The sequence below is a fragment of the Mus caroli genome, chromosome 11, assembly GCF_900094665.2.
Source record: "Mus caroli chromosome 11, CAROLI_EIJ_v1.1, whole genome shotgun sequence".
Classification (NCBI taxonomy): domain Eukaryota; kingdom Metazoa; phylum Chordata; class Mammalia; order Rodentia; family Muridae; genus Mus; species Mus caroli.
The window spans coordinates 114,151,430-114,177,796 of NC_034580.1; the positions used below are offsets into that span (position 1 = coordinate 114,151,430).

The 26,367-nt window shown below is 51.5% G+C and overlaps 1 protein-coding gene across 1 annotated transcript in view; it reads right to left on the reverse strand.

Annotated features, from left to right (window-relative positions):
• Positions 1-1,962: 1,962 nt before the first annotated feature.
• Positions 1,963-26,367, reverse strand: part of Usp36 (ubiquitin specific peptidase 36) — a 31,028-nt gene continuing 6,623 nt past the window's right edge. Inside the window, exons 5-21 of the mRNA XM_021177341.1 lie at positions 22,440-22,550; positions 21,831-21,933; positions 19,954-20,021; positions 19,444-19,514; positions 18,859-18,941; positions 17,576-17,687; positions 15,900-16,040; positions 15,386-15,486; positions 14,566-14,704; positions 10,939-11,607; positions 10,140-10,270; positions 6,968-7,510; positions 5,942-6,138; positions 5,337-5,438; positions 4,710-4,825; positions 4,297-4,448; positions 1,963-3,858 (exon numbers count right to left, since the gene is read on the reverse strand). Coding sequence (XP_021033000.1) covers positions 4,317-4,448; positions 4,710-4,825; positions 5,337-5,438; positions 5,942-6,138; positions 6,968-7,510; positions 10,140-10,270; positions 10,939-11,607; positions 14,566-14,704; positions 15,386-15,486; positions 15,900-16,040; positions 17,576-17,687; positions 18,859-18,941; positions 19,444-19,514; positions 19,954-20,021; positions 21,831-21,933; positions 22,440-22,550 — 2,819 coding nt within the window. The 3' untranslated portion in view covers positions 1,963-3,858; positions 4,297-4,316. The remainder of the gene's footprint in view (positions 3,859-4,296; positions 4,449-4,709; positions 4,826-5,336; positions 5,439-5,941; positions 6,139-6,967; positions 7,511-10,139; positions 10,271-10,938; positions 11,608-14,565; positions 14,705-15,385; positions 15,487-15,899; positions 16,041-17,575; positions 17,688-18,858; positions 18,942-19,443; positions 19,515-19,953; positions 20,022-21,830; positions 21,934-22,439; positions 22,551-26,367) is intronic.

The following is a 26,367-nucleotide window of genomic DNA, read 5'->3' on the forward strand; positions in this document are numbered from 1 at the left end:
TTGCCATCATGATTTTCCTGTCAGGCTGGACTGACTGTAAGCTCAAACAGTGAGCCACAACTACCTTCCTTAAGTTGCTTTTGTTGGCTCTTTGTCACAAGAGAGGTAATGGATATAACGTGAGCTCTGGACTGGGAGCCTTCTTGGCCTTCCGCAGGCCTGGTCACCCTTACTTGTATCCTCCACACTCCACCCCTTTCCAGGTAGACACTGTCAGCGCAGGAGTCTAAGAGGCCAGTCAGACCAGGTTAGCCAGTCCCACCTGCCTAGGTCACCTTTATCTCTGCCTAGGGTTATCCCAGGAGCCCAGGCTGACCCCATGTCAGCACTCTCACATTGCCCTCTCAAGGCCACGCCTTTCTCCATCCCTGTGGTTCTGTGTCCTGAAATCACTCATCCTACAAGAGAGCCAGCCCTCAGCTCTGTCTGCGGGATCCTCTGCTGCCAGCAAGCCATCCGCTTGGATTCTCATTTGTACCAGGGACACTGGGGTTTGGAAAAGTGGCAATAAAAGGGTGTTCTTGGCACCATCACCATGGTTCCCCAGCAGTGTCGGGCTGCTGACCGCACCTGGGTGGGCAGTGTGGTTGCTGAGGGCAGGTACTGTGCGCTCCTCTGGTTTGTGGCCAACAGATGCCTCATCATCACACACACTTTTCTGCTCTCATCTTGTCTGGCTAAACAGCTGAGAAGCCTAAGCCAAAGACCAAACTCCCTGTGTCTGGTAGACCAGAAGCTTCTAGAAGCTCCTAAAGAAGGGGGGACAGAGGTACCATGTCAAGATGGACACCTGAGTGGCACTTGGAGCGAAGTCACTAAACAAGAAGCCACATCTGCTCAGCACCTGTTCAGACCTGAGCCATGAGTTCAGAGGGTGGCTTTCCTAACTGGGACCTTCCTGCTCATAGGCACCCTGGGAGGGACACGTCTGACCCCAACTTTCAGGACAGATTCTCTGATGGGCCAAACCAGTGAGGTTGGGATGGAAATTGAGAGTACAGCCATTTCCATGCACATGTGACAAAGTCCTATGCCAATGAAGAAACCCCAGTCCACACAAAACACAAGTGTCTTCTCACCAGGCCCCCAACACTGGGCCACTTGGTCAGGTGGGCCTACGCTATTGAGCCATATGGCATTGCACAACACTATTGCTGGAACATAAGTCGCTGTCAAGAGCTGGGGCAACTTACAAAAGACCCTCAGAATTGGGTCAGCTGAGAGCTGGGGTCCCCACAGAAGGAAGGGTTGGGAGGACTCGCTGGACCCTCGTCTACTCCCTCACTCCCTGCTGCTCCTCCCAGGCAGCTGGAATTTTGTCCTAACTGTAGTCTCGGGAGTTATGGGTGTATATACACTGTAGAGGGTTGCCAGAAGGGTGGGAAGTCATCACCCATGCCTGTGGTGCGGCTGCCTGGGAGTCTCTCATGTTCTGTAGAGAAGCACAGTAAGTTAACTGGGCCCCACAGCGGGACTCCAGTGGAGCTGTTCTACAGTCTGTCATCGCTCCTTGCTTATGTCTCTGTAGTGTCCCACAACAGCTGGTAACAACATTCTCCACCGGTGCCATAGGTGCCAAATCCTCATCCCACCCTACTGCCACGTAATCTCACAACAGAGCGGTGTTGGAATGACGTCACTTCCTATGCACAACAGAGCCCTGGTGGATGCTGCTTTGTTTATGTTCTCCATTATTCACTTACAACCACTCCCAAGGTTTAACGAACCAGTGAGTGTCTTCACTCTTAAATCTACACAAATAGAGCTTTGGGATAAACTTAAATAGATCTCTTTGTCCAAGATGGCCTTTCCTGCCTGGGCTTGAGCGGTGGCGCTCCCGTCTCAGCTGTGGACGGTCACCTGAGAGCAGCATGGAAACATCCGCCTGACCTGGGGCTGCGGCCTGGCCACGGCTGGCACGCACCTTCTTAAAAACGAAGAGACAAGGCAGACACAGAAAGGTATCACAAAAAAATGCATTACTTTATTGCACCAAGATCTTGGCAATATCTGGGGACCCCTGAAGAGGAAGTGGATGAGTACGGGGATTCCTGCACACACACAGACGCAGCCACACAGGATGTTGGATGGAAATAGCCCCTAACAGGCAGTTGAGCAAGAACAGAAACACCAGGGAGGTGGCCCTCTGCAAATGGGCCTAAAACATGTCTACTGCCAAGCACAAAGTTCAAACTGATTTGATTTGACCCAACAAAATGACTACTTTTAGGAAAGCTTTAGTTATTTATGGCAGTACGCCACCAAGAACTCATTCTACCCATGACCTGTTCCTAATGGCTTCTAAGGAAGAAAAGGACTTGCCTTCACTGACAGCAACACACACTGCCAGAAGTCAGGACGGTAGATGGGGGATCATGACTGCATAAGAGGCAGTGGACTACATGCCCCTGGAGGAGACTTTACATTGCGTAATCTAGAGCACAAAGGAAGGAACCAATCTGAGGAGACACGGAAGACAGATCAGTTCTGTGCTGGCAGCTCTACACCTTTCTACTTGAGAAGGCTGTAAAGAAAACCAATGTACCCAGGAAGCAGCTGCTACAGGAAGGATGGCAGTACCTCAGAAGGACGGTCCCTGCCCCTGGAGGTGCCTGCCTCCCTCTGAGAGAACACGGAGCCCACAGCACTCCCGGACACGATGTCCAGACAGCAGCCACACAAGGACAATCACATACAGCTGGAAGACTCACTCACCAGCAGACCCACTGAGGGGCACTGTTCTCGCCTTTTCTCTAAAGGGAAAGAAACAGACAGGAAGGAAACACCCACACAGAAACAGGACCTCAACCCTGGCCCGCGGAGAACACAACCCTTTCTTCCCACATCTGCAGCAAGTGAGACCCTGAGCCTGCAGCTGAACAGAACGCTACATATGGAAATGAGAGGCAGCTCCACCGCTCCCAGGAGGCCCAGAGCAGGCTGGGGCTTGGGGAACGAAGAGCTGCACCCCATGAGGGGGAATCTTCTGGCACCTTCTGTCTCTTGGGTGAGGAGTCTTGTTTGTTAACCCTAAGTCCATAGGGGCAGCCTGAGCAAGACAGGGAAGGAGATCATGTCAATGTCAAAGCACTCACAAAATTGAGCAAACGAAGCCAGTGTCTGCATATCAGAGAAACATATTGCTACTGGTAGCCACAGGCCTGGTCAAAAATAAAGGCTTTATCGTAAGTAGTAAAATAACGGAGAATTCGTCCCCAAAGACCACCACCTTGACAGAGACCCACAGATTGTGGCAGATGCGGGAGCTTGCCAGTCTCCCCGCAGGGCTGGCAGCCACGGAAGCAGAGGCTCTCCCTGCCCAGCAGCTGCAGCTTTCTGGAAGAAGTGGTGGTCTTTCGAGGAGATGCACTTTGGGGGTGGGGGTGGGGGTGGGGGCAGTGCAGTCAGCAGGGCTTGTTCTTGTTGCAGCTGATAGTCAGTCATACAGAGGCCCCTCTGAGAAGAGAGCCACGAGACAGCTCCAGCTTCAGAGAGCAAAGGACAGCTCACCAGAAAAGGCACCACCAAATGCCACCCTGGCCTCTGTTCCTTGTCTGACAGCCCCAGGCCAGGAACGGTTTTCCTACTGGACCACAGGTCTATGAGGAAGATGCTCAGCCTTTCCAGGTCTCCAAGGTTACTGTCAGCACGACACCACAGGCCAGGTTTTCTCTTGTGAGGTTCAATGTGAAACCACCAGAGGCCCTGAGCTGAGTACTTGCACTGGATCATCTGTGAACAGTGGGACCAGGAGCCTCCACCATGACCATGCACGATGCGATCCTCAGATCCAAGCAGACAGCTCCAAGGATGTGATGTGACAGCTCTGGATGCTGTGGCACAGGCACACTGGTCTTCCTGGTGAGAACAGAGATGTGACAATCTTATTACATCCCTGGGTCCTTCAACAGACACAGTCACACCTACAAATAACTAGAACACACTACAGGCACAGGACACACACAAAAACTCCTGCACCAGACACACCACATACACCAGACAGACCGCATATACCAAATGGTCAGACACTGGCCATACCACAAGCCACACATGCTGCATACACACCAGACACACTACCATAAATAGTTATACAACACACACACACACACAAGACAAACTCCACAGACCACACACATACCAGATACACACACCAGAGACTTATACATGCTACATGCACGCCAGATATACACATATGAGCTAACACAGAGACAGATATACAATACAGAAGTACACAACAACACACACATACCACAGACTACCTCTACACAAGCAGATAAGACACACAACCAAGCTGACCTCTAATGGCCACAGCAAGCTCAGCGGCGATAGCTGAGGCTGGCCACCTTAGCAGGATGCGTCACAGACCAAAAGTTGCGCCTGCTCTGAAGCTTCTGGAAGGCGTTGAAGTTTCTCTTCTTTTCTCTCTTGAATTTTTTAATTTTCTTTTCCTAAATCAAGAATCACAGTGTCACAGTTCCCAGAGAGGACATTTCCAAGCCTTGGAGCCTCCTGGACATAGATACAGTATGCACGCCATGTATGGCGCCCTCTGATGGAGGTCCCGCCATCCCTATTTGCCTGCCCAGTGTACTGGGGGCACAACTGGGGTCTCAACTGCTCTGTGCAGAGCTGCACACAAGCTGCTCTCCAAGCTCAGGCTGAGCCATGGCTGACCGCTGCCCCAGCCCAGTCACAGCCTTGCACCGTACCTTCCCTCGATCAAACTCTTCATCCCAGTCGTCAACCACGGTCTGGGTCCGGGCCAGTCTGCTGTCTTTGATGGCGTCCTGACTGATGGCTGAAGGCTCGCCATCCCAGGTCAAAACTGTACAAGATATATTCTGTCAGCGTCCATGGGTCCTGGTCACCCGCAAACTGTCCTCAGGACTCACTTTCTACCAGGGCCATCTATTCTAACCACTCTAGGTTTCTGAATGCCTCTTAACAGAAGAAAATGAAGGGAGGTCACACGACCCATGGTGTGACCACTGTGTACACCAACTGCAAACCCCTCTCTGTAACCTGTGTGCTCCCACTTTAGAAAAAGGCTCTTTTGTTCACATTCCAAGTCTGCCCTATAAACCATGGCCACAGTCAGGACTGCCAACATTAGTGCTGGAGGGCTTCATCATCCTGCCCTTGGCCTGGGCAGCAGACACTCTCTTAACTCTGCTGGCTTGTAGTCCCCACATTTTCCTGCTCTTGGTTGTGCCATGCTATGGGGTCAGGTTAGAACAACTGAGTCTTTACACCTAGAGTCCAGTCGCCACATCTCACGGCACCCCAGCACCCCTCCCCCACAACCTCTCGATAAGCCACTCTGCCGCAGACCGCACCTTTTTTCCCATAAGCCTTATCAGATGAGTCCTGAAGCAACGCCTGGACCACATCGGGTTCCTGATCTCTGTTCCAGGTAACGAGAGGTGCTTGTCCCAGCCCTGAAATCACAGGATATGGTAGAACCAAACACTGAAGAAACAACCACACATCCTGGTCTTGGCATTGCAGAACCTGGTGCCAGCAGGTGCTCACTCTCTGGTGATAATCTTACCCAAGTCCATTCATGAGAAAAGAAAATGACAAAAAGCCAGAACAGAGATGCCCCACGCCCCACCCCCAAGCCTCGGTCTATAACACAAAAGCATGATGCAGCTGGGGCCTTTTGTTCTCCCTGGCTTCCAGTGAGCAGCGTTTCCCTGCCATGTTCCACTGAGATGAGCAGAAGCACAGGCCCAGAATGCAGGCTGCATAGAACAGACTAGAGCTCTGCCTGCCTCCCTCCTTGCTTCCTGAGCTCTGGGATGACACACTTTTTCTCTAAAATGACCTATTGTCTTAGGTATTTGCTAGCAACTGATGGAAACCTGTGGCCAGTGCTCCTAGTGGCCCACAATGAGGAACAGTACATTGCCACCTCTGCAGCTATCAGTAGGATCCTTACCCAAGCAGTCACTAGGAAGATGGCCATTCACACTCAATGCAGGGACTGGGGTGACACTGGGCCTTGGGCTCCTCTGGTCTCCTGGGTGCTTGCTCTCTTCATCCTGCTGTGGCTCGGGCTTTCTTTTCCTTCTTTTCTTCTTCTTCTTCTGCAACTCTGTCCTGGCCTCAGGCCCACTGTGGTCTTCAGGGGAGCAGCTGTGGGGAGCCAGAGGAGGGAGCAGATTAGACCTTGAGAAACACTGTAGGCAAGAACACCACCTTCAGTGGCAGCTCCAACCCAAGAGTGTGTGAGATTGCTCAGCTAATAAAGGCACTTGGCACCAAGCCTGCCGACCTCAGGTTATCTACTTCTATGGTGTACAAACATGCTCACATGTGTGCACGTGCAAACACGCAAACAAACACACACACACACACACACACACAAATATAACTCTTAAAAAGGTTGTTGAGATGGCTCAGTGGGTAAATGTGTTTGCCATCAAGGCAGACAACTTGAATCTGATCCCCAGAACCTGCATGGCGGAAGAAGAAAACTAACATCTACAAGTTGTCTTCTGATCTGCACATGCATGGCAGCAATAAATGAAACAAAAGAAAAAAAAAAGTGGTAACTATTTAGAATAAAACCACGGTGGGGCTGGAGACGTGGCTCAATGGCTCAATGGTGAAGAGCACTGGCTGCTCTTCGGAGGACTCAGGTTCAGTCTCCAGGACTGACATGGCTGCACACCACTACCTGTACCTCCAGTTCCAGAGGATCTGACACCTCACACCAGTGTACGTAAGACAGACAACCAGCCAGCGCTCTACCCCAGCGTCCCCGGGAGAACTGCCTACAGTGCTGTGTGCTGGCGACGGGCTGTGCTGTATGAGGGTTGTTGTCCAGAGTGACACACTTACACATCATGTGGTCCTCTTGCTCTATCCAGAGCTGGTACACTGCACACACAGGATGCTGCCGCAACCTTGTTAACCCACACCTCTTGGGAAGGCCTCGGGTACATCCCAGCCACGCCCTTACCTGTGCTGAATTAGGTCCTGCGACGGGGTGGCTTCCTGGCTGAGTCCTTCTGATCTTTTCCTCTTCCTCCTTTTCCTGCTGCTCACATGGTAACTGTCCAGAATGTGACTCACTTGATGGCCATTTACCTGGGGCTGCGTACCCTCTTCCTTCTGGCCCCCGGAACTCCAAGACTGGTCCTGACATTGGCCTTCCTGCTTGGGAGCTGTGGCACCCTCACCCTCCGAGCACCTCTTCTTTCTCTTCCTGCGTGTTGCTGCAGGTGCTCCCCTGAGGCACTGTGGGAGGAGCGTGTCGATGCCCAGTCTCTGGGGATCTCCATTAGGGGTCTTTTTCCTCTTTTTGGAGGGGCTGTGTAGGGCCTCGCTGGCCTCTGGCAGTTGGTGTAAGTGGGACGTGAAGTGTCCATTGACCTGAGGCAGGGGTGTCCAGGCAGAGGGGCGGCAGCTCTGTGGCTCTGATGTCCCTAAGGGCTTGGCACTACTACTGGACAGAGATGCAGAGTGGGGGTGGGTGGACGGTCGGGGGGCAGGTGCAGCAGTCCTGTAGACGGTGGACAGAGAGTCACTCAGGAGATCTGCCCACATGCCACCCCTCTCTCCTGACCCCACCCAGCCGCCTTCACACCTAAGAGTTTGGTGCAGATGTGGGGTTTGAGACAAGGTTTGTGCAGCCCTGGCTGTCTTAGAACTAGCTCCGTAAACCAGGCTGGCCTCGAACTCACAGAGACATCAGCCTGCCTCTGCCTCCAGAGTGCTGGGATGAAAGGTGAATTCCAGTATGCCAGACACACTCTCGAATTTTAAAAGGTTACTTTGTCTCTCTAATTCTTAGACAGACAGACACACACACACACATACACACACTCCATGTTTTTTTAAGCCAGGCTAAGGAAATAAATCTACCTAAAATCAAAGTTAATAAAAACAATACATCCCAGTTTCTTGTTACAAAGCATTTTTTTAAAAGTGGTGCTGAAAATGAAACCAAACACCTCGGCCATGCCAAGTAAGCACTGTCACGGGGCACCTCAAGCACGCTAAGGACTCATGGCCTTTACTACTAAATGAGCTGAAGTCTGACCCACAGGGCAGCTTATCTTACAACAGACAAACACTATAAAACACGTGTCTAACGCGAACCAAGCTCAGCCAGCATAAGAATGCACGTGGTGGCACGTGGCAGCACATGGAGGCACACACTTCCAATCCCAGAGCCGGGAACAGGTGTGAGGAGCAGAAGGTCAAGGTTATCCTCCAACACACGGCAAATATGAGTCCCCCCGGGCCACAGTGAACCAGACGGGGGCACCCAACAGGAGCATCAAGCTCAGCACTTGGGAGGAAGAACCTGGCAGATCTCTGCGAGTTCCTGGCCAGTCAGGGCGGTAGAGCTGAGACCCTGTCCCAAAAACTACACCAAACCAAAAGCCCTCCTTCAAAACAAGGAGACAGTAACAACAACAACAACAACAACAGAAAAGCAAAACGAAGAGACTAAATCCTAACATTTCAGATTGCCACCTCAAATGTGTTAAGAGGGGAAATGTCACTGAGAAAAAAACCCAACCAACCAAAACAAAGCCAGCAGCATCCTGTGAGATTTATCTTTTACTCTCCAGAAGCTGTAGAGGTTCCCGTGGGGACTGAACACCCCAAGAACAGCAAAACGAGCCAAGCATCATACACAGTGATGTTCCTCTGAACTGGGGGTGCAGAGTGGAAACCCAATTTCACAAAGGCAAATGCCGGAAGAGAAGTAGGGCAGGGGCTGAGCACACAGGGCACATCTGGGCCGTCACCTCAGGCTTGCGAACTCCTGGAGCCTGTCCCTGCCATCATGCCAGCTAGAGTAGACTGGAGTGCAGCCTTCACTAGCGTCACTCTAAGTGTCTGCCAGAGCTTAACAACTGTTTACACTAGCCGGGGCAGTGGTGAGCACCTTTAATCCCAGGACTCCAGTGGATCTCTCTGAGTTTAAGAGGCCAGCCTGGTCTACTCATCCAGTTCTAGGAAAGCCAGGGCTGTTATATAGAAAAAGCCTGTCTCCACCCCTGCCACCCAACACACACAAAACCCTAACGGAGACACACATTTACACTTGGCCTGGAAAGACGGCTCAGCAGTTAAGAGCAGTTGCTGCTCTTGCTGAAAACAGCAACCATCCAGTGGGTCACATCCTGTCTCTCCAGCTCCCTCTTCTGACCTTTGTGGGCACTAGGCACACACGTGGTGCACGGAATACTTGCAGGTAAAATAGTCATACACACAGATCTAAATCCTAATGAAAACAGACAAAAACTGCGCCAAGTGTGGTGGTGCACAGCTTGAACCTCAGCGCTCAGGAGGCAGGCGGAGCATCTCCAAACCACACTGTTCTATACGGTAAGACTGTCTCAAATGAATAAAACTTGACAGAAAAATGAACAACTCCCCCTAATGATCCAACATTTGGGGACCTTAACACTTAAGGACACCCCACAAATGTTATGCTAGAGACAGGACGCATGCATGTTCATGGCGGGGATAGTGGCAGCCATGGATATCACGTCACAACCTTCTAGGACCGGCTGACTCAGAGAGAAGAGGAGGAACCCACAGCACCGCAGAGCCTCACTTGTGCCCTCTCTTAGTTCCTGTGTCCCAGCTGCTGTGGTGCTTGGGCCCCGGGAACCCGGGTGACTGAGTGTCAGAGTCCTCACATCTTGTCACTCAGCACTCCTAAGGGATGCAGGCACCATGGAGTCCGGCGCCTTACTGGGTCAGATCACCCGTGGATGAGATTAAAGGCCCTGGACGATGGTATAGCACTCGAGAACCCAGTCCTCCTTCTTTAGGCCTGGCACGCAGCCAGCAGCCAAGAGATGAGGGATGATGCTGAATGGAAAGATGTCCCTGCAGGGCTCCTAGGATCCCGGGGGGTCCGAGGGCCTGAGGGGTCAAAGGCCAGGACAGTGCAGTGCTACAGGTTTCAATGTTCCTGGGGCAGACAGGCAGGCAGGCGAGAGGCCGAGACTCTGAAGGCCGACAACTCTGCCTCACTGCAGCTCTTTTTCCAGACAGGGACGGACAGGAGAGGCCTCTGTCCTCGACGACCCAGGGCTCCTCAGCAGCCAGGTGCACAGAAGCACAGGAGGGAAGGAGTCGCACCCAGGGCCTGCCCCCAAGCTCACCTGGTCTTACTGACAGGCCCAGTGGAGGCAACGACGGGGTGGGTGGCTTTCATGGGGGAGGTGAGGTCGCAGAATGCTGAGGGGGAAGGTGAACCGATGTCATTGCCGGTCGCCCTCCGCAGGGTGCTGGCCTGCAGTTATTGACATAAATAAAAACTTGGTGGTCTAAAAAAAGGTGTCCGTGAGTGAAGAGGGAAAATAAAATGGAAAATAAAGTAAAATGAGCCCAAAAAGATGAAGGGACAGAAGAAAAAAAAAAAAAGGGATGGGGGATGGGGGTGGGGTTGGTGGAGAGGGGACAGCAGAAGAAGAACCAGAGAGTGTTGTTGGTTAGAAATAAAAAGGAAAAGGAAAGGACATTTCAACAAGCATCCCGCCACAAGCCCACACACTGCTCACGCCCGCACGAGCTGAGGGGTGGGCGGCTCCTCCTCAGCCTCCCTACCTCCCCCCCCCCCCCCCCCCCCCCCCCCCCCGGCTAGGGCAGCTGTCCTTCCCACTCTGAGAGCCCTGTGGCCCACAGCTCTTCCTGTGGCTCAGCTAGGAGACTCCATCATAGAAAACTGGTCAGTCCTCTCAGACACGACTACCAACAATCTGAGGTACTGAATAGCTGGGATCCCCTCAAAACACTCTTCCCCTTAAACAGTCCTTTCTCGGCTTGCAAACTGCAGGGAAGACCAGCAGGAACGCTGGTGCCAAGGTCTGAAGTTACAGTCCTCTGTGATTCCCTATCCTATCCTATCCTCACATCTCCAGCCCCAGGGCGCTTTCAGAGAGGAGACCCCCACACACCCACCTTCTTGGCTGACAGGGCCAGTTTTTTGGCTGGTGGAGGAGACATGAGGCTTGTGGGCTCAGTTGTGGTGCTGCTCAGGGCCAGGGACTTCAGCTTCACCATCTTAGCATCTACTCCATTCAACAGCGCTTTGGGATGGCCAGCGGTGGGACAGTTTGTTCCCTGAGAATCACAGGCATGTGCAGCTCTGCTCTCTGTGGTCTGTGGGGCCTTGGCAGCATCACTGCTGGCAGAGTGCTCGGGGCTGGAGCTGCTCGAATCCCCCTTCTCCAGGTCCACACCACTGCCTTCGCCCTTCAGCCTGTGCCCATTAGTAATGGCTCTGGCCAGGAGCTTCGGGGAGGTAGAGAAGATGGTGTCTCTGCTTGCCCAGGAGCCGGGCCGCTGGCTCCGGGACTCGCTGGTCCCAGGAGAGCCCTGAGAAGTGGTTGGAGATGTGGTGAGAGACTGCGGTGGGGCTGACTTCTTCACCTTCTTTCCGGGCTCATCCAGAATGGTGGGCATATGTGTGGGCGTGGGTGTGAGTCTTGGGGATGGGGACCCGGCAGGTGTCTTGGCAGGAGCGTATCCGTTCTGTAACTTCAGACCAGGAAGGGAGCCATTTCTGGACACAGGTACGCCAACCTCCTCAGGGGCTGAGAGCTTTCTCATCATTACAGAGTCTTGTCGCTAAAAGGAGCAAGGTAGGAAGCCATCAGAGCCCAGAGGAGCACTGTCCAGGGAACATGGCTAAGCCAAAGCAGGCTTCCCCACCCCCTCCAGGGCAACTTCTGGGAACAAATTGGCTTCTGGCTAATGGTAAAGACTTTTGGTGCTTCAAGACTTGAAGGGGCTGGAAGGATGGCTCAGAGGTTAAGAGCACTGACTGCTCTTCCAGAGGTCCTGAGTTCAATTCCCAGCAACCACATGGTGGCTCACAACCATCTGTAATGGGATCTGATACCCTCTTCTGGTGTGTCTGAAGACAGCTACAGTGTACTCATATACATTAAATAAATAAATCTTAAAAAAAAAAACTTGTATAAAAAACAGGCTGCAGTTTATGACTGTCCATAACTATGAAAATGACAGGGTTTGACAAGATTTGAGAGGATGCAGAGGGAGAAAGAGAAGCCCCATCATGCAAACTGTCCTTCACTAGGTCACACACGAAATACCCAGTGTCGTCACCCTGCCACAGCTAAACCCTCCACACAGGAAGGAGATAGATGCCTTTAAAGCCTTTAGTGTCTCACTGGCAGCTACACATCTCTTGATTGTTTACATAAGCTTGCATTATTATTCCCCATGCCTTAATTAAAAACAATCAACTAAACAAACTTAAACTTTTTTCTAAGCTTATATATCTGCCAAAAAAAAAAAAAAAGTAAATAAAATGATATAGAAGTCAAAGGAGCAAGTTTTGGAGGCTGGAGAGATGGCTCAGTGGTTAAGAGAACTATGGCTGCTCTTCCTGAGGACTGGAGTTCAATTCCAAGCAGACATGAGTGGCTCACAACCATCTGTAACCCCAGTACCAAAGAATGCAGCCCCCTCTTCCGGCCTCTGTGGGCACTGCATGTACATGGTATACAGACATATAATCGGGTAAAACACCCATACACATAAAATAAAAATAAATCTTTAAAAACCAAGGCCACATGCAAAGAATCCACTGTCTGTAAACCTTTCGTGATGGCTGCCTCAGTTACCTCAGTCCTTGTGGCTCACACAATGACTCATACACAGTCAGTACTTTAAAATGTTGTTGTTGTTATTGTTGTTGATCAATTTAAAATAAAAAAGATGGCAGTCTTTTCTCAGCAGCTATGTTAACAATTCCAGAAAATGTATTCCTGGGCTGTGGATGACCTCGTGAACTCCAACTCATGTGGGCAAACTGAACTTCTTCTTTCCTGGCAATGCCTGTGTATCTCCAGACACTGCTGTGGTAGAGTCCTGTGTCCAGGCACTCATCAAGTCCTACCCTCCACGGCAATCACCCAGTGCGTTCTGTTTGCTACAAACACGAGCTTCCTTGTATCTGCTACAGTTCTTCTGGAGAGTGGCAGAGTGGGGGGGGGGGGGGGGGGGGAGAGCACCAAGTTGAGACCTAGGGCCTCACAGGCTAAGCATACACTGACCACTGAACTACCTACCGCTCCCAGTCCCCTTCTGCAAACATTTTTACAAATTTTACTCTGTAGCCCTGGTTGTCCTGGAACTCACTTTATAGACCAGGTTGGTCTCAAAACTCACAGAGATCTGTATCCCTCTGCCTCCCGAGTCCTGGGATTAAAGGTATAGTGATTTTTTTTACAAAACTTTACTTTAGCTAATCGACACTTTTCCTACCTATTGGAAAGTGTATGAAGTCTTATTTCATACTTTTAATGACTTCTACTTTCTTCTGAGTTTTAGAATGGCTAACATTTTTTTTTTAAGATTTATTTTATATATGTGAATACATTATTGCTGTCTTCAGACACACCAGAAGAGAGCATAAGATCCCATTATAGATGGCTGTGAGCCACCATGTGGTTGCTAAGGATTGAACTCAGGACCTCTAGAAGAGCAGTCAGTGCTCTTAACCGCTGAGCCATCTCTCCAGCCCCCTGGCTTACTTTTACAGACTGTTTCCTGACAGGAACACATCTCTCGTTCTGCAAAATCTGGTCATCTATTGAAGATCACATATACCAGGGACTCAAAGTGAAGTGACACTGGGCAGCTCACATCTGTAACCAGAACCCAGCAAGCTGAGGCAAAGGCTCACTTCCAGTTCAAACCCACCCAGCCTGGGCTACACAGTGCTTGTTCTCTTCCAAGTAGGCAGTATAGGAAGCTGTGTGTTGAACAAAGCCTGCCAGTGAAGCCGTCCTGCTCTCCTGCTGTGGCTTTTCCATGGCCTCTGGGTGCCCAGGTCTGCCTCCTAACATCAAGGGCACCTCTGCAAGTGAGGCTGACAGCTTCCCAAAGAGCTGCAATGACTTCCAACTTTGGGTTAAATCACCTGGGTTAAAACCCAAAAGTCTAAGCCAGGCACGTCTTTAATCTCAGCACTCAGGAGGCAGAGGCAGGGGGATCTCCGAGTTCGAGACTAGCCTGGTTTACAGAGTGAGTTTCAGGACAGTCAGGGCCATACAGAGAAACCTTGTCTCGAAAAACAAACAAACAAACAAACAAACAAAAAATCCAAAAGTCCATAGACGACTAAGCTTTATTGCTATGTATGTGTGTGGGTATATGTTTGCATGTATATAAACATACGTGTTTCTATTCTGAATTATTTGCAAAATGCAGACATCATAGAGGCCTTTTTACCCACAGGTATGTCTATATCTAGCACCAGAGAACTGCAAAGAAACAAAAGGTCAGGACAGCAGCTTGAGGAGAAGGCACAGTGGGATGTTTCCCCGGAAGTCTGTGTTCAGAAGCTGACAAACCTGCCCAGCTCTGTGCTCTGAGCACCCACAGCCTCACTCTCCCTTCCCAAGGCAGCTGGGAAGAATGTGGTTGGTACAGTGCCACAGCCTACATGTTCCTCTCACATTGCAAGAACCCACAGAGGAGATGCCCTGGAACTCTGAAATACTCAAAGCAGGAGGCAGAAGGGTGGCCAGGTCGGCTCTTCCACTTACACAGTACCTTTGCCATCAGCGGGGAGGGAACAACCCCATTGCCAGGGCTCTTCTTGGGGTGCTCTGGAACAACTTTGGGACGGCTAGGGAGAGTGGCGCCCACTCTGGAGACAGGGCCCTCAGGACTTTTCTTAGAGCCTGGAATCCTAGAGAGGAAAGACAGGAGGAGTCAGAGATTTTCTCCACTCAGGCTCAGAGACACTGGAAGGCAGGGTTGCACCAGGGCGAGCGAGCAGGGAAAGAAGAGCGTCCGAGGCCCCAGGGCCCTGACTGGCTTCTCAGAACCCCCATCTTGACCCTCTGCATCCTAAGACCCTGAGAGAAGCACCGGAAGCCTGCAGTGAGGGCCCTGAGTCCTCCAGGGCTCGCCCTCAAGGAGCAGCAAGCCAAAGAGTCCCAAAACCCATCACCCAGAATAGGCAAGGTGGCACCAAGTGCCAGGAGTCCCTCAGGGACAGCCAATCTCTGTTGGTGGCTTCTTAAAATCTGTAACGTGCCCATCCACTCAATGTGCAATGGGTCACTTTACCAAAGGTGCCACAGACTACTACATAAATAACAGTCACCCACCCACTGCTGTAAGTAGGCAGAGCCCTCCCCCTCAGCCACCCCCACAACAAGTGGGCTTTCACCCACCCAACAAGAGGGCTCGGCTGAAAGGTCCTTCCCAGAGGACAAACTCCAGATAATTCCCCTCCATGAAATCCCCAGGAGCTCACAGACAGGAAAGGGCTTCAGACAACCTGACGCAGGCAGAACCTGCTTTCTCTAGGGTGTGGGCAATGCTAGGGAGCGCGTAAGCTAGTTCCTCACTCTCAGTTCCTCACCGCAGATAGAAGAGCACGTAGGCCTGCTGGTTCAGAACCACCTTGACATTGCTGGAATGGACCAAGGAGTCGTTCATCTGGTACCACTGTCCATTGCTGGCCTGAGTGTCGGGAGGAAGCAGCAATCAGCAGATGGGCCACGAGCCACCACTGCTTTATTTGTGACAGACAGAGGCTAACTGCATTTTCAGCCGGGCCGAACTCGGGATGTTAAAACCTTTAAAAATTTACATGTGTTTATGTGTTTGTTTACTGGGGTGGGGCTTGTGTAGTGAGGCTGGGTAGTGTGCGGTTTTACCTGCTGAGCCACTCTGTTGGCTCTAGAACCATGGTATAAAAGACATCTCTTTACCCGTTTATGGGAAGGAGAACCAAAACACAAATTCAAAGTACTGCTGTCTCCCAGAAGACAACAAAAAGAGGTGCAACGGCCTCACTTGATTTCAGGGCTCCCCTGGCCCCAGAAAATGCTCTCTCACTGTGCGGCTGAGCTTAGCAGTAGGTCAACTCTAACCTTCACATAGCAGTAGTAGTGCCCAGCGTGGCAGCTGTAGCCTGAGTGCACCAGGACAGCATAGAGCCCATACATGACAGGATCACCGCTGCTCTGGGACATGTATGGACGGATATTCAGGAACTCTGGATAGCCAACATCCTGTTAGAAAAGAAAAGGCAAGGGACACTTACTCAGGAGAACATGGGCTATCCTCTTTCTGCATCCACAGCCCTCAGCAATGCTTGCGCTGACCAATCTTCACTATGTACCTCAGGATAGACTCCAACTCACTCTATGGCCCAGGATGGTCCCCAGTGCAGAAAGTAGCCCAGGCTGGCTGTGAACTCATCGTAACCCTTTCATTTCATCTTCCGGGTGCTGGCATTACCGTCACGTGTTGCCAGACCCAGCTTTTTCTTTCTACTGACAAAGTTTCATAAGCCAGCATATCCACAACAGGCTCCTGAGTCCGGATCTAACTTTGTTATAATACCGAATTTTCAGGTTCAAACAGAAGAATAGTTCACAGACTGGGGTTCTCTAAACCACAGCTGAGTAGGGCTCACAGGAAGCCTGAGCTCCCGAGGACATGGGCACAGCCCCCCACCCCCCCACCGCCACACCCCAACTGTGTACATAGTCAGGCTCAGGAGGACACAAACAGTCACCTGGAAGCGGGAACCTCAATTAGAGATGACCTCCATTAGACCGCCCTGAGGCCTACCTAACTTCCCTGGATGAGGGCTCTGACTTGCACAAAGAATAAACCCTTCCCCAGAGCTGCTTTTGGTCAGTATTTTAGCACAACCACAGAGCAGCTAGCCAGGACAGATCCCGCTGTGCTAATACTCCATTTAACTCTATTCCACAAAAGCCTTAGCATACAGTCAGACTCCACCCACACACAGTGAATCGGCTGCACACTCAGTACTCATCTATCACACTTAATACTCATTCTCTATTTTCAGTAATTTATTTGTATTTTACGTACATTGGTGATTTACCCCATGTATGTCTGTAGAGGGTGTCACATCCCCAACAACAGGAGCTACAGGCAGGTGTGGGCACTGCCTGTGTGAGCACTGGGAAGATGCCCAGTGAGTCAGAGGCACTTGCTATTGCTCTAGAACTCACAGGGGCTCCTCACATCACCCACAACCCCAGCTTCGGGAGATGATGCCCTCTTGTGGTGTTTGAAGGCACCAGAAATAAGAGGTACGTAACTCACTCACATACACAGACAAGAAAATGAGAGATGGGAGTATACCAGGAATGGTGGCCCACACCTTTAATCCTAGCACTTGGGAGGCAGAGACATGTGGATCTCTGAGTTCAAGGCCAGCCTGGTCTGCAGAGCAAGTTCCAGGACAGCCAGGGCCACATAGAAAAACACTATCTTAAAACAAACAAACAAAGTTTGTCTAAGGGGTTGAAGCTGCTGCTGCTACAGAGGACCCAAGTTCAATTCTCAGCACTCACATAAACTCATGTCTATGACTCCAGTTCTGGAGATAAACACCCTCTCTGGCCTCTGAGGGCAGCAGCTTTACAAATGACACACAGACATGTAAAACTTAAACACTCATACACACAAAATAGAAATGTTTTAAAATAAATAAAGAAATGCAGATTCCCAAGACCTGCCTGTGTGATGATGGACATTCGAGGTGTCTCGACAGGTGGGGTGCACTCACCTTGGTGATCTTCCCCCCACTAAAGTTGGCAAAACGCTTGAGGGAGAGAGTCAGGACGTTGGATGTTCTATGGATGGTGAAGCGCTTGCTGGCTGGAACCTTCTTCTTACACCTACAGGAGAGAATGGAAAGCCACTGGTATGCTCTGCAGTGCCGTGGCCTGCTCCCTTGGTAATGGGAGGCCCGCACCAATGGCACAGGAAACCAAAATCTACATGCACTAAGCTAAAGAAAACTCCTGGAGACAGCAAAGACTAGAGAGGGAAGTCAAAAGCAAATGACTCACTCGGGCAAGAGCCCGCCTGGCAGGTGCAAAGGGCTGACTCTGGACAGCACGGGGAAGAGCACGGTGCCCACGTGGACACAGAAAGTGGAAGCACAGAGCCAGGATGGGGAAGAGAGAGAGAGAGAGAGAGAGAGAGAGAGAGAGAGAGAGAGAGAGAGAGAAAAGAAGAAGAAGAAGGAGGAGGAGGAGGAGGAAGAGGAGGGGGAGAAAAAGGAAGAGAGACGAAAAAGCCCAGTGTAGTTGTAGCAGTGAACACCTTTATTCCCAGCACTTAGGAGGCAAAGGCAGGAAGATCTCTGAGTTCAAGGCCTGCCTGGTCTACAGAGTAAGTTCCAGGACAGCCAGGGCTACTTGGTGAGACCCTGTCTCATAACAAACAAAAGCCCAATGCGGTGGTACTTGCCTCAAATCCCTGCCAAGGCTAAACAGCGAGACCCTGTCTCAAGACAAACAAACAAAATATCTGTAATAAAAACAAAAAAACTCCCAAAGACAACTCAGGAGCTCTGCACCAGGAGTGGCCTGGAGGCAGGGCAAGTGTGCTTGGTGCTGCAGCTATCAAGTGAGTTCCATGGCAGCACAGGCCAGGACAAGCGAGCCCTGTAAGGATGGCTGTTGGTGCTCATTAGAAAGATGACCTGAGTCATGGGAGTCAGAAGCTGCTGGCGGGTCTATGCGTCAGACCCTTTGTGTCTCTCTGACTCAGTTTCCACCACAGACAACAAGGAAAACAACACCCTGCTCCTTATGCATAGCCTTCGACAAGGACAGGTGCTCCAGGCCTCACTCAGCCCTAGCTTGCCACGCAGGAAATGTGAGCAGGGGGCATCCCTGAGGGAGGGCCAGGCAGCTATAATGGTGCTTGGGACGGTCACGTCCTTACTCCAAAGGACACTCATTTATAGCACACATATACTCTGGATGGTTACCTCCTTGTAAAGGACACTTACAGCACACATAGACTCTGGATGGTCACATCCTTACAGAGGACACTTACTTAGCACACATATAGGCGTTCTCTCCACTCAGGACATCTGATTTCACAAAAAGTTCCAGAGCGCGCACAATATTTGCAGCTTGCTGAGGAGGACAAAATGGAGCAGAGTGAGCAGCCGAAGAAAAACCCTGACTCAAGAAGTCCCGAGGCTGAGGCAGCAACCGAGAAAACCTGACTTGCTTAAAACCCGGCCTGCTACTGCACCCCATCCCGAGCAGAGGAGCACGGAGCAGACAGTGCCCTTCTCCAGAGGTGACAGGTGACAGCCACGTGAGGCAGGCACTCTCACTGTGACTGCAGCTGGGTTAGCAAAGGCAAGGGCAGGCTGACAGCAAAGGAGACTAATGGGTGCCTGTTCCAAACGCTTTCCCCAGACCTGGAAACTTAGCTTTACTCTATTTAACTGACAGGAATTTGCATAGGAGAACTGCAGACAGATGCAAATGTTGGCCTGTCCGCCTTGTGCAGCATGCAGAGGCTGCAGGAGAGCCAAGCTGCTCTTCCATGTCTATTCTGACTCACACCTTTCCCACTGCTGAGGCCCCCCCCACACCCCCAGGAACACAGATCACTGCTCAAGCGTACCCGGATCTCCAGTGCTATGTCCAAGTAGGGATCGTATGTGTCTGAGACACTCTTGCACACAGAGCACTTCACTGCAACAGAACAGAGGCACAGGGCAGCTGTGACACACGGGGGTACCACCCAGGTCCAGAACTCAGAACCACAGGTCTAGAGCATTTAACTCAGCTCACCCAAAAGGTGACTGACCCACCAACTGGAGACAGAGATACAGGTGATGCCAGGTTCTGTCATCAGGCCTGGTCTGCCTGACTGGCCACTGCCACAGGCCAGTGGGCAAGCCCTCACAGCGTCACACAGGCCTCACCCCGAGGACCACGCAGCTCTAAGGATGGGCCCCATCATCATATACCATGCTTCTCCGGCTCCCTCAGGGGATACTCCGATAGTGGACAAGGGCAGCCAGGCAGAAAGACAAAGCCTGGGAGCCTCAGTCACCACCATGTGGTCAAGTTCTCACAGTCTGGGAATGTGTGCAGATCTGCTTAAGTGGAGAGCACACCTCCTGCTTACCTCGGGACCTGAGGTAGCCTCCAAAGATCTGATGCACCAGGGTAGTAGCCTGTGTCTGCCGATCCAACCTAAAAGGAAGCCACGGCTGTGAAGAGGATGGCCCAGCACAGGACAGCTACTCACACCCAGCATTCCACCCCCAGTCACCACCTAGGAGCTGACAATGGGACAGCCTTCTCCACCTAAGCCCCCAGCAGTGCTCCTGAGCTCCTTACAGAACCTCTACCTGCCTGGGCCCCACCCCCACAACATCTCAGGCAACTACACCGACACACCACAGAATGCCCCAGCATCTCCATCCAGGAGCAAGCACCCAAGGACTCGAGCCTTGACTGGGGAGGCAGGTCTAGCCCCCGTGGCCAATGGCACTGACCCTTTCTCTCCACGCCTTCCACTGGGCATGCAGGTTCAGCACTACTACCTGACAGGCTATCACACCGTGGTGGTTTGAATATGCTTGGCCCAGGGAGTGGCACTATTAGGAGGTGTGACTTTGTCGGAGTTGGAGGAGTGTGTCACTGTGAGACCCTCCTCCTAGCTGCCTGGAGACAGTCTGCTCCTGGCTTTTATTTTTTGAATCAGGCTGTAGACCTCTCAGCTCCTCCAGTGTCACGCCTTCCTTGATGCTACCATGCTTCCCACCATAGTGATCAGAACCTGTAAGTTAGCCCCAGTTAAACGCTGTCCTTTGTAAGAGCTGCCTTGGACCCAGTGTCTGTTCACAGCAGTGAAACCCTAACTTAGACAGACAAGAAGGTACAGGTCACCTGGGCCTCAGATGGAGGAGGGCCACCCTGCCCTCTTCCCTGACCCCACTAACAAGGCACCTGGGCAGTGCTGCCTACCTACTTTCTTGCCTCCTGCTGAGCAGTACCTGCTGAGCACTCTATGTGACTGACTCCACCCCACTCACCCTCTGGGACTAGTTATGATAGCACTGGTGTTCACTAGGAGACCTACAGCAATGGAATGATACAGCCAGCTCCCAGCTGCTTCAAGGCCCCTGAGTGGTACTAATGTGGAGACCTCCCATGGCCATCTCCAGTGGCCGCCATCACACAGCGGACCCTGTGCTGCACTGTTCACCGCCCTCTGAACGGATGATGGTACTGGGGCTTACCACCAAGAGACGCAATTTTGTTGTGCGATGATAGGCAATAAAGATAAAATCAGCCACACTATTAATCAGAAGAAAGGACAATTCAGCTCCCAAACCTGCAGGGACACAGCCCTGAATACACGGAAAGCCAGGAGCAGTCAGAGCCCACACAGCTACGCAGAGGCTTGGGCAGCTAGGGTAGACTCCAGAAACACGGGAAGAAGGCAAAGGGACAGACAGACAGGCATGTTGACACTAGGTGTGGGAGGGAAAAGGGAACATTTAGGATACCTCCCCAAACCTAAAACCTCAGGCAGTCACATGTAGCCCTCCAGAAACAGCCATCTGTGCAAGGAGCCCGAGGCCAGCTAAGGCCACACAGCAAAAAACAACAGGAGAAAACAACGCAGCATCAAACAGAAGACGTCAATTATGACATCTCACACATCAAACAGAAGATGTCCAGTTATAACCTCTCATACGCTGTTCCCCAGGAGTATGAGCCCCGACCTGCCTTCTCTATTTCAAAGTAACGAGACTAGACGATTTAGAGACTAGACGAGTTCACAGCCACAGACAGCCTGCTCCTCAGCCTGGCATCTGGTCACAGCTAAGTGGCCCACACTACAGGGCACCAGGAGTCAGGTGCCTGGGAGTCAACACCACCTCCTCCTCAGAGGACAGCCTAGAGGGAAGCCCCCTGTGTTGACAAGAACGTCATGCTGCCCAACACAAAGGTGTCCTCAGCCGAGGACATGTGGGGAGGTGAGGCACGTACTTAGCGTAGCCATTCAAGCAGGCCTTCTGCATCGCATCAATGGTGTACCGCAGGAATTCGTGTGCATCCTCTTGGTTCCCGAACCGGAAGTGCCGGGCAATCTCTGCAGGCAGAAAGGGACGCAGGAGGGGGTTGACTGTGGGAGGTGACTTTGGGAAGCCACTTCTCCAAGAGCCAACACATCATGCCACAGTGCTACAGCTTATGCCGAGCCCACAACCTTTCTGCCGACTGACTGGAAGGCAGAGCATCCTCATAGTACACAGCAGCTGGCTGCTCTGATGCCCTTCACCACACGCACCCCCACCTGCCCCTCCAGCCCGCCCAGCTCTCATGCTCACCCGCCCCGCCTCCATTTCAAGCACGGCCCTCCACCTGGCTAAGACCTAGCTATTCCTCCACGTGGTGCCAGCAGAGGGCCTCCCTTCAGTAACACCGAGCCAGCGTGTCTACACTGACTCCCATGCCTTGGGTCAGCACTGCTGTATGGGACCTTCCACACATGAGGAGTCCTGAGCCTTCCTTCCTTCATGGCTTTTTTTTTTGTCCTCTTTCCTCCAATCACAGAGCTAGCCCGTGGCAGACACTCGCCCAACACTCCATTCTTACTTTTCAGGTCTCTGATGAAGGAGACAGGCTTGATAGCATTGCCGCTGTTGGCAAAGGCCTGGACCATGTGGTTCTGCATGAGACACAGCATGCAGAAGCTTCCTTGGTGACCTATAGTGGGTAAGAAGCGACTTCAGGGCAAGTGATTTCCAGAGAATTCACAGTGACACCCCCTGACCCCCAGTGCAGGGAAGATTTTCTAGAGCCCTTCCTTTCAACCTGGCTCCTAGACAGAGTTAAGTGGCCCAGGCTACAGGGGACCAGGAGTCAGGTGCCTGGGTGTCACACACAGACCATGTGTGACAGCTTAGAGAGGTTCAACAGAAGCTACTGACTAGCAAGCCATGAGCCAGGTGGCCTGCCTCCTGTTTTGTATGAATGGACTGGTTTCTCAATAGATGTTACACTAGAATGAGGTACATTCCTGCCTTTAAAATTGTGGCTATTTTAAATGCAGAGATGTAGAAAGACAACCCCCACCCTGCTCTACCAGGCTGGCTTTGGGCAATCTGTTAAGTGACATACTGGTATTACAGTCATACATCCCACAATCCTTCACGTGGGACAGTGAATTGGGCATGACTGGTCCCATCTGAATACTCACTGTAACACACAAACAGTGTCATCACAGCCGGGGATTAGCAGGCTCACCAAGGCACGCTGGCTACATCACACACTTGCAATTTGCTTTCCTAATGTCCACACTGCCCACACAGCTCTTTCCCTAGCCCTACAGCTGGGCGGACAGGTCTGCTTATAGTACCCACCCTAACACACTCCACCCTTTCACTCCTACCACTGCAACGAGCAACCCTGTTTCCTGTCTCCTGTGCACTAAGGGATGCACATAGAAGAAATTCCTGGACCAGAGGAATCTGTTAACTCTGTGTTAAAACACGACTCTGAGCCCTGGTTACCCGGCACAGGCTAGCTGCCAGGTGCCTTTGATCCCTAAGAAGACAGACCCTGGATATGAAGTTTCCAGCCAATGCAGTCACATAGAGTCCAACCCCACCCGATGACTTCTCCCCTCCATGGCTGAGAGCAGTGTGTTAACACTCCAGAAACACTGGCTGCTCCCGGATGGGCAGGGGATGCTCACAGGACATGCAGGAGACACAGACCATAGCTGTCACTCCACAACTGCCAACACACACTGCAGATAACATTATTTAACTAAATCAATCCACAAAGTTGACAAATGGCTCAAAAAGATTGCCGTGGAGGCTGGGTGATGGTGGCCACACCTTTAATCCCAGCTCTTAGGAGGCAGAGGCAGGCGGATCTCTGAGTTCCAGAACAGCCAGGGCTAAACAGAGAACCTCCTGCCCCCCCCCAAAAGACAAGACCCCCATGGAACAATAAAAACTGGAATTGGGCTCTACAGGGAAAGAATGTACAGCAGAAGAGCTGAGCCCACTCCTGGGCTTGGGAGAGCAGAGCCACTCCTGGGCTTGGGTAGGGGGTCTTATGACCATGAGGGCAAGCCGATAGCTTGACAACTCTTACAGTACCTCCCACCTTTCTCAATTATGGCTATTGTCAGCAGCTAGGGATTGAAGCCTAGGCCCGCACATTTGCTGGACAGGGAGGGATGCTATGCTAGCTACGTTCACTCTTCTAAGAACAGAATAGTCCTGAACTTGTCATACACCCCAGGCTTTCTGCTAACATTGCTCCTGTCTCCCATCCACTTGCCTCTGGATCCAGCCTGATCTCCTGATTCCTAAGAGTTAAACCACCTCCTTTCCACCCTGTGACTGTCACTTTCCTCCTTAAAGTGCCACTATCTGTGGGCTGAGGTGATGCTCAGAGGGTAGGCCTGACTCCAAATCCCCAACACTCAGCTCGTTCTATCGTCCGTGCCTGCGAGCCCAGCATTGAGGGTCGGCAGAGACAGGCAGACTGACCCTGAGAGCTTGCTACCCAGTCTTCCTATCCAGTGAGATTGCCTTGCCTCAAAACAGAAGGTGGAGAGTGACAGACCTTCAGTGTACATCTCTTCCTCTGCTCATGCGTGTGAGCACACAGACGGCCTTTGTGTGTTTTCTCTGGGACTTTCTTGTCCTCTGGACATTATGTTAATAAGATTCACTCAGAAGCTGACCTACACATATGTGTACTGTTTGATTTTTTGAAGATTTACTTACATTTATGTGTAACGGGTATCTGACCTACACATATATTTGTGCACCATGGGTGTCCGCCTGCTGCCCTGGGATGTAGGGGAGGACTATCAGGTCCCTGGAGCTGCGGATGGCTGTGAGCCTCTACCCTCGGATGTCAAAGGAGGGTGTCAGGTCCCTGAACCTGGAGCTGTGGATAGCTGTGAGCCTCTACCCTCGGGATGTCAAAGGAGGGTGTCAGGTCCCTGAACCTGGAGCTGCAGATGGCTGTGAGCCTCTACCCTCGGATGTCAAAGGAGGGTGTCAGATCCCTGAACCTGGAGCTGCGGATGGCTGTGAGCCTCTACCCTCGGATGTCAAAGGAGGGTGTCAGATCCCTGAACCTGGAGCTGTGGATGGCTGTGAGCCTCTACCCTCGGGATGTCAAAGGAGGGTGTCAGGTCCCTGAACCTGGAGCTGTGGATGGTTATTGCCACCACGGATGCTAGGAACTCTCAGGTCCTCTGCAAGAGCAGGCCATGCTCTAGCCACTGAACCATCTTCATGAGCCTCAGTTCCAGCTAGGGGTGGGCTTTCGGTTGCTTTGTTTTGCTGGACAAAAATGTTTACTTTAAAAAAACCTTATGTACATGTATGTGGGTTTAGTGGCTCACACAGGAACACTGCTTGCTCGCTTTCATTTTCAATTTATTTCATATTCAATTTATTTATTTTACATGTACATAACGAGTACAGCTCCTGAGAGCTGCATTAAAGGCGTGCATGGTATGGCTGTCTAAGCTACAAGAATGTTGTCTCCTTTCCTAGCACCGTCTTACAGAGGTGGTGAGGCTGTCACCCATGCTCCTCTGTACCTCACAGTACATACGTACAAGGTCGTGGTCTAGAACCTTGGTCCAGTCCTGCTGTGTACTATGAGAAGGATGAGCCCCTCACTAACACAAAGTGTAATTAATGTCAATGCCCCTGTTTCCCAGGCTCTTTCATGCCACATGTGTGGTAACTAACTACAGCTAATCACCTGACCATCCACAGGAAAACGAGCAACTTCTGACAGCATGTCCTGTGTCACGTGATACAACAGGAGGCCCTTCAGGGAATTCATTTCATCCTTATGATTCTGTATGCAAGGCAGTACTATTCTGCATAGCAGGGACAGGAGGCAGAAGAAAGTCATAGAGCATTCTAAAATCACAGCTGTTTGGCAGCAGAACTGGGACACGGACAGGCGGGAGGCCCTCTCAGCGGCTGAGCCCATAGCAACTGTGGGAGGCTCTCTCGTTCACAGAAGGCCTGCGCGCTCGCTCAGGATGAACCTGAGTTTCTCCAGATGATTTCTACAGCTGCCCAAGATGCTTGGTAATGAACTCAGACAAGCTCATCAGTAAGGTGGGAATAAAGATTTTTTTCTTACGTTGCCCTCCAGATTGAAAAAAACCCCCACAGCATAAGCGAGTCAGTGTTCTTTCTCTGCTCACTAGAAGAGTTGCTGAGGGTAAAGCATGGGCTAGCTCTGGTTTACAACTGTCTTTTGACAAGATCATCCCAGTGTGTGCTGTTAGCTGTCCCAAAGGGTTTTTACCCACGGCCTGACTTTGTTGTGTGTGGTACACATGGCAATGAAGGTGAAGGCCAGACGTCAACTTCAGCTGTTGATCCTGTTATCCAACCTGTGTTTTGACACAGGCTCTTACGGGCCTGAGCCCCCAGGATATGTGCCTCCCTAGCAATGCATTACAAGTACACTCCTGACTGCACTGCCTCCCAGGCCCTGGCTTACATTCATTATTAGCTAAGATTAG